General features: G+C 34.8%; 1 protein-coding gene across 5 annotated transcripts in view; it reads right to left on the reverse strand.

Annotated features, from left to right (window-relative positions):
• Positions 1-14,671, reverse strand: part of NAALADL2 (N-acetylated alpha-linked acidic dipeptidase like 2) — a 1,358,868-nt gene that overhangs the window by 37,928 nt on the left and 1,306,269 nt on the right. For all 5 annotated transcript variants that reach the window (XM_032340827.1, XM_032340857.1, XM_032340836.1 and 2 more), the window contains one exon: positions 8,686-8,881. In XM_032340827.1, the coding sequence (XP_032196718.1) occupies positions 8,686-8,881 (196 nt within the window). The remainder of the gene's footprint in view (positions 1-8,685; positions 8,882-14,671) is intronic.

Below are 14,671 nucleotides of genomic sequence, written 5' to 3' on the forward strand. Positions count from 1 at the left end.
AAATATTTTTCTTTTGGATAAAAGAGATATGAGGAAGAAGTTTTGGGATCCAGAATATTATCAAAGTCAGAAGTAAAAACAACAGAATGGAATAAAAGTTACTATTTTGGGTAATATTTGTATAGAATTCTAGAGCTTATAAATTATCTCCTCACATTTTATCCTCATTTCATCTAGTGTTATACCAGTGTTTTATATAAATTTATGTTAATATGAATAGACCTTTCAGTTTCTCTATTTTGTTGAGAAACTGACTTTCAGAGTTACTATTTAGCTTGCTCTAGGCCATGCAAATTTTCCTATTGAAACCCACACTTACTTTTATAAATCCCAAATCTTTTTATAAATTCCAATCAATATCATTGTTGCATGATGGTTTTAGTTCTGAAAGCTAATCTGTGAATGAGTGTGCTGTTGATAGTAAAAGGCAATATTAAAGTATATTATATGGCAAAAAAAGAAGGGCAATTCAATAGAGAAAGGATAGTCTTTTCAACAAGTAGTACTGGAACTACTAGACATCCAAGTGCAAAAATAATGTACCTGGATATAGACCTTGCACTATTCACAAAAATTAACTCAAAATGGATCATTGACCTTGTATAAAATGTAAAACTATGAAACTCCTAGAATACAACATAGGAGAAAATCTGGGTGACCTTGGGTTTGATGATGAACTTTTAGATTCAACACTAAAAGCACAATGTATTTAAAGAAAAAATTTGATAAGTTGGATTTCATTAAAATTAAAACTTCTGCTTCATAAAAAAGACTGATGAGAGAACAAAAAGACCACAGTCTGGGAGAAAACACTGCAATATACATATTCGATAAAAGACTCCTATCCAAAATATAAGAAGAGCCTTTAAAACTGAACAACAAGAAAACCAACAACTTAAGAAGATTCAAAGATCTGATAAGACACTTCACCAAAGAAGATACATAGATGGAAAATAAGCACATGGAAAAATTCTCAATATCATAGTTCATTAGAGAACTGCAATTAAAATAATGAGATACCAATACTCATCTATTTGAATGGCTGAAACCCAGAACACCAACAACAAATGCCAGTGAGGATATGGAGCAACCAAAAGTTTGATTCATTGCTTGGCAGACTGCAAAATGGTACAACCACTTTGGAAAACAGTTTGGCAGTTTCTTTTAAAGCTAAACACAGGCTAATCCAGCAGTTGTGGTCCTTGGTACTTACCAAAATCAGTTGAAAGTGTACATCTACACAAAGACCTGCACACAAATATATATGCCAGCTTTTGCTGTCGTTGCCAAAGTTGAAAGAAACAAAGTGCCCCTTAAGAGGTGAAGAGATAAGCAAACTGTGGTATATCCATACAATGAAACATTGTTCAGTGATAAAAATAAATTAATATAGAAAAGACTTAATCACATTGCTAATTGAGGAAGCCAATCTGAAAAGGTTACACACTGTATGATCAAATGATAGTACATTCTGGAAAAGGAAAAACTGGAGACATGAAAAAGGCCAGTGGTTGCTGGAGGCTCAGACAGGAAGGAGGGAGAGACAGAAGGTGAGACATAGATTTTAAAGTGTGGAACTATTCTGTATGACAAAGTAATGGTGGACAAATATCATCTTACACTTATCAAAACCCAGAGAATGTAAAATACAAAGAGAAAGCCTAACATAAACTATGAACTGTACTAATATATTAATGGTACTATTCATAATACTAATATATTAATGTTGGCTTATCAACTGTAACACACTATACATCAAATGTACCACACTATAGCAAGGATAATAGGAATAATAGGGAAACTGTGCTTTGTGGGTGGGGGAACTGTGTTGTGTGTGTGTGTGTGTGTGTGTGTGTGAGAGAGAGAGAGAGAGAAGGGTTATGTGAAAACTGTACTTTCTGCTCAATTCTTCTCTAAACTTAAAACTGCTCTAAAAAAGACTTTCTTTCTTCCCTTTAAAAAATATATATACTGTAGTAGACAATGAATAGGTTCACTGGGTCAGAATGCTTACTCTGCCTTTGCAGAATGATAACTAAAGGGAGTTAAAAAGAATCCAACAACAAAACAGATGCCACAAGTTCCCATCTCCAGACAATGCCAGTTCCCAGGAGTAGTAGAGCAGTACATACAGGAGTTATAGTAAAGGAAGAGATGAAAGAGTCAGAATTTTTAAGAAAATGCAGTAAGTCAAATTTTACATAGTGGGATTTTGACAGTAGTAATATTTTTGAGAAGCTTTATAGTTTCTAACCTACTTTTCCTTACATGGTCCCTGATCATATACATTGTTTCATCTACTCCCACTGCCTACCAACCTCAGTATCTCTGAACACTTTGCAGCTTTTCATTATATCATGGCAATCAGCTACTGTATTGTTTCCTGTTCCCCTCCCACAAGATTAGAAGAATTCCCTGATTATAGAGGTGAGGCTTAGTACTGTGAGTGCCCACTGAATCAGACTCTTAGAGCTAAAAGGGAGTTTAGAAATTATCATTATCAACAAATGATCATATAATTACCCTAAGACCCAGCGACACCAAGTACCTTAACTAAGTGGCTGGAGACATAGACAGAGAGGAGGTGCTTGCCACTACTCGCCCCTGCTTCATCTGCCCAGGCTCAGGGGAATCCTAAAAGACAACCTGAAATAAGAGTCTCAAAGCCACTAAATCCCTAAATTCACTAATTCTTCCTTAGTATTGTCTCCCAGATCATCCCTTTGCTCTTCATTACCAACCCTAATATGCTCAGTCAGGTTCTCAGCACACCAAGCAGTTCTCACAATGAGTCTTCCCAAAGATTTCTGTTCTCTTCCAGCTCCAGGGCACCCAACCTGGAGCATGAGCTGAATCTTCCTAATGATGCAGAATTCTCCATGGCTTCTTTTGTGTAAGAAATGAAGTTCAGACCTCTCCAGAGAGAATTTAAACTACTCCACAACTTGATTCCTTCATGATTCTCCTTAATTATGATCCTAATCCTCATCCAATCTATTCCACCTCTTGTTCTCCACTCCCCAAATGATGCACAACCTCTCTTTTGTGTCTTTCTTCACATCATCTTCTCCTGGAAGTGCTTCCTTTCTTAGACAGTTTGGGAGACTATAACAGAATATTACAGACTTGGTGGCTTATAAACAACCCAAACTTATTTTTCACAGTTCTGGAGGATGAAAGGTGTAAGATCGAAGTCCTGACAGATTTGGCATTTTGTGAGGGTCCATTTTTTGGCCCACAGACATCTCATCTTCACAAGACAGGAAATGGCAAAGGAGAGCTCTGGAGTCTCTTTTATAATGGCACTAATCCCACTCATGAGGAAAGGTAGAGACTCCCAAAGGTCCCACCACTGAATATCATCCCACTAAGGATCACATTTCAACATACAAGTTTTGGGGGAAGAAAATAATTCAGTCAATAGCACTCCCTAATTTAATGAACATCCTACCATTCCCGTAAGCCCAGGTAAATATCCCTCATCCCCTAAAAAGCCATTTTTAACCATCACAGGATAATAATTTCTCTCTTCACTGAATCCCAATGATACTTCTTGCCTGTGTATTCATTATGAAATTTCATAAGTATTCTTCAAATTTTTTTTCATGATTTATATCATATACATCTTAAACTCCTTAAATGTAGGGATCTTATATTGCCAGTTCCTATCAATATGCATGCACAGAGCAGTGTCCAATGAGGGTTTATTTATGAGAAAAAACATTTTATATGCAACATTGTAGGATTTCAAAATTTTTGAATCTTCTGATGCTGAATTATGAAGAAAATTCCTTCACATGTTCCAAAAATAATGTTTCAGTGTTTAGCGACACTTTGGTTGAAGCAGTATCCTTTGGGACATGATCCAAATTCTAAATGAAATATTTAGTTTTATACAATGAACTTCTGTCAACAACTTTCTTGAAAAGCAAATTACTTTTGACTTCCTCCTTGTATATTTGATGAGAATTGTCATAACACCATCAGGTTGAAGAGTGAGATTCTTAGATGAATAACATCTCTAAAGGTTATTTAATGTTAGAAAAAAAAATCTTGTTCACCAAATGTTCTTTTATACAATGTAATTAACAATTTTATCTTTACTCCATATGGTTATCATTATAATCAATTTTTCCATTTTCTTTAACTGCATATGATCTTGTCACACCCATTTTTGCACTTTGAACATTTCTTCCCCCATAAAGGAAGAGCTTAAAAGAATTGGGAATAGAAATTCTACTGTAATTTTGATATTTCTGCTTCAAGAATATTTAAATGTTTAAATATGAATTCTCTATTTAAATTAAATTAAATTTAAATTAAATATTTAAATATGAATTCTCTACTAAGAGAAAACATGAAGTAGGATAACTTGTTATATATTTCAGGAATGAAGTAAAAATTCAGATCAACTTATCTTGGGATAAAGGTCAGTCAGATAAATCAAAATGAAGCGATCTGTTTGCATCTATCTATTTAAATCTATTTGATGTTGGCATATATATGAATTAATAGGGCCAAAGAGAATAAGGCAAACATGTATTTCTTTAACAATTGTAGCAATAGTTAAAGTAATGCCAAAATATTGAACCATAAGCTTTCAATTCTAAAGTCTGTTATGAGTTAGAACATTATCATAATCAACACTTTGAAGCTTGCACACTGGGATACAAGTTATACTGTAATCATATCACTTTCTTAATCACTGTTAATTCAGGAAAAAATCAATATCTCCTTTTCCACTCAAAATGTATTATAAATAAATATTATTGAAGTGGTAATGCAAAGTTCCCTGACATATACCTCAGACCATAGGGATCTTCTCTATCTAAAGTAAGTGCCAAGGAAGGCAAATGATGAATCTATTTACTAAATCATAATATATAAAACTGTATTCTTAATGTATAATTTTTATTAATTTTTGAATTCTTCATAAATTAGAACTGAGGAAAATTTTTATATTCTAAAAATATAATTTACCTATTCTGATTAAGACTTCTAATAATGCTGAATTTAATAATGTGGCTTAATTGTTTCTTTAGCTGTTATTAGATCTACCATACACTTTACTTTACTTAGATACCTTGTTTATTCTCTTTCTCCATCCCCACCTCTGTAATACAACCTTATCAGAGCAGGTTTTATTAACTTCAGGCAATTTCTATGTTTGTGGCACTTACCACAGTGTCTTAAAAATATCTATTGTAATAAATTAACATTTTTCAGTCTTGTAATGCAAGTCAAAGTGTTAGAAGAAATGATATAAGGATTTTAAATGAGATTTTGAGTTTAAAATCATAACAGAAAATCACCAAATATCAGAACTAAGAAAGATTTTTTTTTATTTTAAACAGGTCTCATTCTTCTATCTCATTTTACAAATGTAGAAGTTAAGATACAGAGAGATCAAATGTTTTGTCAGATCACAGAATGTTGGTACTAAAGGCCACCTGAAACCTCATACAGTCAAAATATTTAGAGCTACTTAGCCTTTGTTTGAATACATGCAATGACAGTGAGTTCACTACTCTATAAAAGCATCATATCTACTCCTTTAAGAACACTACTTATCAGAAAATTTTTTCGTATATGTAATGAAATGTGTATTCCTATGCTTCAATTTTCAATTCTTTTTTTTTAATTTTTTCTTTCTTCTTCTTCTTCTTCTTCTTCTTCTTCTTCTTCTTCTTCTTCTTCTTCTTCTTCTTCTTTTTTAAGCTTTCATTTATGTAACAGAGAGAAACACAGTGAGAGAGGGAACACAAGCAGAGGGAATGGGAGAAGGAGAAGCAGGCTTCTTGCCAAGCAGGGAGGCCAATGCAGGGCTCAAATCTAGGACCCTGGGCTCATGACCTGAGCCAAAAGCAGCCGCTTAATGACTGAGCCACCCAGGCACCCCTCTCTCTTCTTTTTTAATATGTTTATGCACCACATGCAGTGTCCCATGCAATACATGCCCTCCTTAATACCTACCACCAGACTCACCCTTCCCAAATCCTCAGTTTCTCAGAGTCCACAATCTCTCATGGTTCATTTCCCCCTCCGATTTCCCCAAATTCACATTTCCTTTCCTTCTCCTAATGTTCTCCATGTTATTCCTTATGCTCCACAAGTAAGTGAAACCATATGATAATTGACTTTCCCTACTGGACTTATTTCACTCAGCATAATCTCCTCCAGACCCATCCATGTTGATAACAAAAGTTGGGTATTCATCCTTTCTGATGAAAGTGTAATATTCCATTGTATACATGAACTATATCTTCTTTATTCATTTGTTTGTTGAAGGGTATCTTGGCTCTTCCCACAGCTTGGCAATTGTGGCCATTGTTGCTATGAACATTGGGTTACATATGGCCCTTCTTTAACTGAATCTGTATCTTTTGGATAAATATTCAGTCGTGCAATTGCAGGGTCATAGTAGCTCTATTTTTAATTTCTTAAGGAATCTCCACACTGTTTTCCAAAGTGGCTGCACCAACTTGCATTCCAACCAACAGTGTAAGAGGATTCCCCTTTCTCTGCATCCTCTCCAATACTCGTTGTTTCTTGTCTTGTTAATTTTGGCCATTCTAACTGGTGTAAGGTGGTATCTCAATGTTTTGATTTGAATTTCCCTGATGACTAATGGTGGTGAATGATTTTTCATGTATCTGTGAGCCATTTGTATGTCTTCTTTGGAGAAGTGTCTGTTCATGTCTTCTGCCCATTTTTTGACATGATTATCTGTTTTTTGGGTGTTGAGTTTGAGGAGTTCTTTATATATCTTGGATATCAGCCCTTTTTCTGTAGTGTCATTTGTGAATATCCTCTCCCATTCCATGGGTTGCCTCTTTGTTTTGTTGACTGTTTCCTTTGCTCTGCAGAAGCTCTTTATCTTGATGAAGTCCCAAAAGTTCATTTTTGCTTTTGTTTCCTTTGCCTTTGGAGACATGTCTTGAAAGAAGTTGCTGTGGCAGTTGTTGAAGAGATTACTGCCCATGTTCTCCTTTAGAATTTTTTTTTTTTTAATTTCCAGCATAACAGTATTCATTATTTTTGCACCACACCCCATGCTCCATGCAATCCGTGCCCTCTATAATACCCACCACCTGGTACCCCAACCTCCCACCCCCCGTCCCTTCAAAACCCTCAGATCCTTTAGAATTTTGATAGATTCCTGCCTCATATTCAGGTCTTTTATCCATTTTGAGTTTATCTTTCTGTATTGTGTAAGAGAATGATTGAGTTTCATTCTTCTATACATAGTTGTCCAATTTTCCTAGCTCGTTTATTGAAGAAACTACCTTTTCCACTGGAGATTTTTTCCCGTTTTGTTGAAGGTTATTTGACCATAGAGTTACAGGTCCATATCTGGACTCTCTACTCTCTTCCACTGTTCTATGTGTCTGTTTTTGTGCCAATACCATGCTGTCTTGTTGATCACAGCTTTGTAGGAAAGTTTGAAATCAGGCAACATGATGCCCCCAGCTTTTTCTTTTGCAACATTTCCTTAGCAATTCAGGGTCTTCTCTGGTTCCATACAAATTTCAGGATTGTTTGTTCCAGCACTTTGAAATATGCCGGTGGAATTTTGATTGGGATCTTTGATCCAGGCTTCAATTATTTAGTCTTAGTTGTGTCCTTAGGTCAAGCACAATATGTTTAGTCCAGAGTATTTTTAATGTTGTATGTTATATATGTACACACACAAACACACACACATAAAGTGATGTAGTGCAAAAGTCTAAATTTGAGGTCCTTTATGAATGAGAGTTCTGGGCCAAATAGTTTCCTGCCTCATTATTTATTCAGTATCTCTTTGCCTCCTTCCTTTTTTCACATTCTCACATGCATACACACACACGAGACATAAACACACTCACATATATTAAATTGTTATATGCACACATTATATATGCCTCTATTACATAGAAAGGCATGTGTACTTATATTTTGTGTCTTGTAGAAAAATAAAAAACTTAAATAAGAATACGTGAAATATATTAGAATCTTTCAAATTCCATTTTCTCTCTTTAATGTCTACTATATCAGAAACTATAAAATAAAAACCATGTTATACTCCTCTCATCCTCTAAAAACCAAAATTGAATCCCCCTTCCATATCAAAATGGGTTTATTAAAATATTAAAATTGTTAAAATGTTTCTAGGAATCACTCTCTTATGGTCCTCCGACTAATATTTCTAATCTCCTGGCCATTTCTAGATTCATCTAAATCCCAGTCTCCCCAGAATATTAAACTTATTTAGCTCTATCTTGACAGGTAGCCTCTAGAACTAAATTCAATACTCTAGATGTGGTCTTACTATGAAAAATAGTGTAGGCTTGTCTCATGATTCATTCAAGAAAGTATTTTTCCCAATACGACCTATAATTCCATTTGGTTTTCCCATAGCCATGTCATGTCTGACTCATATTGAGCTTAATGTCAAATAAAATTCTTAGTCATTTTCTATATGATATTGCCAAGCCAATTTCCTTTATTCTATACTCATGCAGTTGAAATCTCCTTTGGGTAAGAGAATGGTCCTCGAAGTGTAGATATAATAATTACTCATATAACTACACATAATATATACATTAAAAATAGTGTCATTTTCACAGAAGGTACACATTCTGAAAGTTAAACATAAAAATTTAATTGAGGGGCATAAACAAATAAAGGTTGAGACACATATCCTACCTATAAAAACCTGGTGGCACTTGCTGTACCAGGAAGTTTTTCTCCATGTCTTGGAGAATGTCATTCAGCATTCGGACACGGATGGGCATTCTTTCCTTGGGATCATTAGCAGGACGCATCTCATCTGACTGGAAGAGTTCAGCACTCTCCCGCAGGCGTGAGGCCAGAGCTAGCAGTTGAGTGTTGGGTTGATCACCTGGTGGAGATAAATGAGTCCATCTCAGAAGAGACATCCTCAAAGGAGCAAAATAATCATTCTGCAATCATGATGTCAAGAAGGAACGGCAGTTAATATTTTATAATTAAATTTATATATAGTTAAATTATAATATTAATCCCACAAAAATATTCTAAATATTATATTCTGCTAAGAGTATTATATTTACTGCTACCACTACTACTAGTAATAATAATTACTACTAATAATAATAATACTAGTAAATAAGTACTGATTGGGAGACTGCTATGTTCCAGACACTGTATTGAGCACTGTAAGTATTTATATTATTTAATACTCACTAAAGCTTGCATTGTCATGTCTATTTCAGAGCATCTGAGAATTAATTAAGACAAGCAAATTGTACTAGATCATCAAGCAAATAATGTCAGGCCAAAATTAGAAGCCTGATCTTTCTGACTCAAAAATTCATGCTTTTCATGATATATCCTATATTTCTGTGTGAGGAAAAAAAAAAAAAAGATTGTAAAAGAAGTTATCTTCTCTTCTGAGAGCATGAGATATGTTACTCTGTTGTGATATGTCCATGGGCTCCTTTGTTTTACTCAAAATTTCCTGTAATTTGAAGCTGAAATATATCTTTGACTTGAAAGTACACTGAAAACTATCCTATGTAATGTTTACATTGCTTGGTTTTGCTTTTGGGATGATTTTTGTTTATGTTTTGTTCCTATTTGTATAACTTACTGGTCATTTTGATATGAATGGTGGCAGCAAAAATAGGACATTCCTTTGACTAAGAGTAAGGCAGCATTAGTACAGTGATAATGACCACCAGAAACTGTAGTTAGACCACCTGAGTTCAAATCCCTGCTATACCACTTAGTAGCTGTGTGATGTTGGGCAAATTACTGAGCTTCAGTATCCTAATTTATAAAATGAATAAGATAATAGCATCTGCTTCATAGATTATGAGGGCTGAATGATGAATATTTTATAAAGTGTTACAAAAAGTATTCCCTACAGTTAGGCACTTTCCAGCTGATTTGACTTACCACCTTGTTTAAAAAGCAATCTTTTGTTATACCATGAAAGGGACATTCCCTCATCATCTTCTTCCCAATATTCCCCACCATTTGAGTCATTTTCTGTGTGAGGCAACAGTTGGTGGTGTTGTTCTCAGGAAATTATGTACAATTGACTCCAGCAAGGTCAGAAACTCAATACAGAGAACTATGTCAAATCGAGGTGAGGAAATGAACATGGGCCTGATGGCTGTCCTGGCAGCCAGCCTAAACTGGCAGTCCTGAGAGCATGGCATTGATAAAAGCAAATGGAGAGATGAGGAGGGCATTTGGGACCCTTGGCTGGGGAAGTCTCAAGCAAAAGGGAAAGATCACAAAAGGACTCTTTCCAAGTGAAGTTCAAGGGTTTCCAGATCCTCAAACACCTGGTCTTTGTGAAAATGCAGATTCGCAGACTCGCTGAATCTCTCCAGTCATAGAGCCCAGGAATATCCATGCCCAGATTTTTACCCACATTTTAAAGTTTAAGAAGCACTGTAGAGAACTGAGGAGCTAAGGAAAGATTATCTGGGTTAGAATTACAGCTGATGTATAGAATATGTCTTCATAGAATTACCAACCTCTAACTAAACATTTATTGTCTTTCCCCTTCATCTGATGGGGACTATTTCACATGTCACTTTCTTTAGAAGCCAGCACAATTATGACACTCAATAATTGTTTACTAAATAAACAAAAGAGATTTAATAAATTATTTTCAGAAAAAAATCCAATAACCAAAGAAAACTGCGCAGAAATAAGTGGTTTTCATGAGAACTATGAAGAGATTGCCACATTTATATGCTTTCTGTTCACTGACATCAACAATATGAATAAAATTAATTGTAGGAGTTCACAGGCTTTGGCATTTTGATGTTTTCAAAGTACATTCTATATTCATTAATTATCTTGTTTGATATAATAAAACCTGAGGTTGCGAGAGGAGAAGTTTTTGCTCATTGAGGATATTCAGCACTCTGTTATTTAAACAGTTCTAATGATAATGCCATTTTGTGAAGTTATGGTTTATTTTAAATTGTGATGTTTCACTGAAGTTAATATATGGGGGCCTTATAGGAAATACCATTGTACAAGGAAAAAAATAAGACAAAAAAAGCACATTTGAATTATACTGGAATAGAAAGACTGAACAACAGAAAAAAACAAGTTCGACATCTTAGAGTCTTCCACTTAAGAAAGAAAAATCTGTTCTGATCTAACATACAGTACAGAATTGAAGACATTACTACTGAATCAAGTGAGACAAATTGTACCATTCTACTTTATTTAGCTTTAAGTGAATTTATCTTTCATGGTAGTGAGGATGTAGAGAACTGACAGCTTTAAGAACTGTCTTGTTCCAGAAAGGACCCTGATAGTGAACACCTGCCATCTACACAATCCCCTATGTATTACTTCCAGGGTATAAGCTTACAAATTGAAAAGTAGCTTTACTTTCAATGTTCTCTTAATCATTTGTATACATAACTTATGTTCCAAAGATTCCTAATAGCATTTTAATGACAACTGTAACTTATTTGTCCATTTAAATAAGACCCAGAAACTAACATCACTGACTCTATGTAAGCTGTGATGCTAAATGATTTTTCCCCCATGATACTGAATCCCTGTTAGAATGTCAGCTCTGTGAAGGAAGAGATTGTTGTCTGTTTTGTTTACGGCCATTTCCTCAGACTAATACTATGCCTGGCATATCACTGAATCATCTACTTTGATCAGAACATTATAGTACCTGCAATATTTTTATCCTTATCTGCCTTGTCTATCTCCTTTCCCTGACTGAAAAGAACCCCACCAGGTCATCAAATATGTTTTATCTCTTTGTATCTCTAGATGCTAGCACAATATCTAAGACATAATACTCATTTACTAATAATTGTGTTGAGTAAATTTTGAATTATAAGATAATATTTTGAGATATTATACTAAATAATGCATACAAAGTCACTTAGGGAAATGTTTGGCATATAATAAGGACAACTAATTTTGCTAAAATTCAATAATAATTGCCAAGGAAAAGAAAAGATAAGAAAAGAAGCTATTTTAGAGTAATGATAAGTCAAACTAAACTAAATTGAATTAAAATATGGCATGCCAATAATCAATAAAAAGAATATACAAAAATTCATTTAAGTCACAGTGAATGTCAGAGAATGGAGGACTAATTGAGGCTCTTAACAGTTCAGGTTTAATAAGCAGTAAGTCCATTGACCAAAGAAAATGAACTGGGAGTTAGAGATTTCTCTCAGTGAGAGTTAATACAATTATCTTAAAGTTATATGCACAGGGAGTCTAAAGACCCAGGTCTTGGTATCAAAAAACATGTAAGAGCTCCATCTACTTAATTACTATCAATGTAGTTTGGAATAGATTACTTAATATTATTGTCCTTTAACTTCCTTGGGGAAAAAGAATAGTCATTTCAATCTCTAAGCATAGAAATCACCATAAATGGAAGTTCCTGTTATCAGAGTACACAAACTAAGTATAAATTAGCACCAACTCATTTTTCAGACACAGTAAAACTACTGTGACTAATGATTTTTTCTTAGAGATGTCACTTTTCACGTCTTCAAATCAATGCTCCCACTTTCCCATTGTTGTATCACACGCTTCCCTGTAGACACTATAATAAAGGTTCGCAATTCTACTATGTGCTGAGTATGAATCTGGAGCCATTCTTTCTTCCCAAGGACTGCATCTCGAACTTCTTAAGAATAAGGAAAGGGATAATATAAAAGTTAAGGAATTAAACAACCAGCCTTCAAAAATAGTTGTCACCCTTCTGGTGAAAAGCCAAAAATTAATAAGTTTAAAATTTTTTTTTAAGATTTTATTTATTTATTTGAGAGACAGAGATCACAAGTAGGCAGAGAGGCAGGCAGAGAGAGAGGAGGAAGCAGGCTGCCTGCCGAGCAGAGATCCTGATGAGGGGCTCCATCCCAGGACCCAGGGATCATTACCTGAGCTGAAGGCAGAGGCTTTAACTCACTGAGCCACAGAGGTGCCCATTAATAACTTTTTATAGCATGGCAGAACATACTGATATGTGATGAATATTAAAAATCAACCTTAATATAATACAAAACAATTAAGACTGCCTAGTAAAATTATCTTGTTATTTAAGGGATAATTGAAATGGACTTCTAAATTTCAAACAGAAACAATACATTTTTCCTTTACCTCAAAGTAAAATACAAATGTATTTTCAGTAAATAACGTATTGAGTCCTATTTTGTGTGGTGTTCTATAAATACTGGGAGGGAGGCAAAGGCAAAGATTAAATCTTCAACCTTAATAAATTCTTAATCTAGCTAGATATAATCCACAAATGGAGAATAAATAAGGATCAAATAAAATAAATGCTCATGAGAAAGACTAAAGAATTTATTGTGTATAAAAATATCTTAAGTAAATCCAGAGAAGAAGTGAAACTTGAAAGACAGATCATGGAATTGCCCAGAAATCGAGGGCATCTAAAATGGACCTCTTGAAGTTCTGAGACTCTTTCTACATTAAAGCAGTCAAGGATATTACATCTGTAAACAATAATATTAATTGCTACTAATTAATCCCTTAATCCTCAGCTTTTTAGAGGGTAAAGTTGCCTTTAACTGCAACCCTTCCATTTTTTTCATTGTGTTCTACAAAGAACAGATCTGGATATTATAAGCAGTAGTAATATTAACTGTAGAGGAGAGAAGGAGGGAGGGAGAGAGAGGAGGAGGAATTATGAGTAAGTGGATAGATAGTGAGATAGTATTCAGATTTAAGGAGGCCAGTTCAGAAGAGGCTCTAAAACATACTGAAGGAAACCTGTCCCTACTCCTACCTTCTAGTGAGTCATCACATTGCAGCCTTGTCCCCTTCAAGTCTTTGGGAGGCAGTGTGGTGTAGTGGAAAGGGCAGGGGCTTTGGAATCTGATAGAGCTATCTCTATTCAATCCCTAAACCTACTGCTTAAATAGATACACCCAATGAAAACATAAACGCACCCTACCCCACACCTCACTCACAATTTCTTAATCTCTAAATTGCTCTTAACAATATCCAGTTCAGCTCATGTGGCTAGAGTAAGATTAAATGTCACAATGGACATGAGACACTTGGCACATTACCTAGGGCTTTGTGGAGTGACCCTGAAAGTGCCACGGTGTCCTCAGAAAACTTGTTCCTCTCGAGGACCATTGTTACAGAATCCTAAAACAATTTCCAATAGTAGATCAGAAGCTCAAAGGAACTTCATACATGTCCTATCCTTAAGGTCTCTAAGACATCTGGGTAAGACTAGTAACTACAGTTCTGTCTGCCCCCACTGAATCTGTATGTTCTTTTCTAACCTGCCAGGACCTGCCCAAACTACCTCTTCTCCTCAGGCACTCCTGAATCTTGATGAGTTTCATTTTGGCATAAACCCATGTGTTTAAGTCTGGTCTACAACCTTCTAGACAAATGCATAACTGTCTGATTTTAAAGAATGGTTTTACTACCTACCACTGTGGCCTTTCTTCCAAGTTTTATCCTCTAAAAAGTTTTAAATTTCAGTTTATTTCCACTTTTCTATCTTTTTGTTCTATTTTGTGGCTGTATTTTTTAAATACTCACTCAATTTCATCTTAAATTAAGAGTGAAATGTACTCGTCATACTCTAAAACTACATTTTTATATCAAACAAACATAGCTTTTTATTTTAATAGTATTTCACAGAACCTGTTCTTCTATG

This window comes from Mustela erminea, chromosome 1 (genome assembly GCF_009829155.1).
Source record: "Mustela erminea isolate mMusErm1 chromosome 1, mMusErm1.Pri, whole genome shotgun sequence".
Taxonomy (NCBI): Eukaryota; Metazoa; Chordata; class Mammalia; order Carnivora; family Mustelidae; genus Mustela; species Mustela erminea.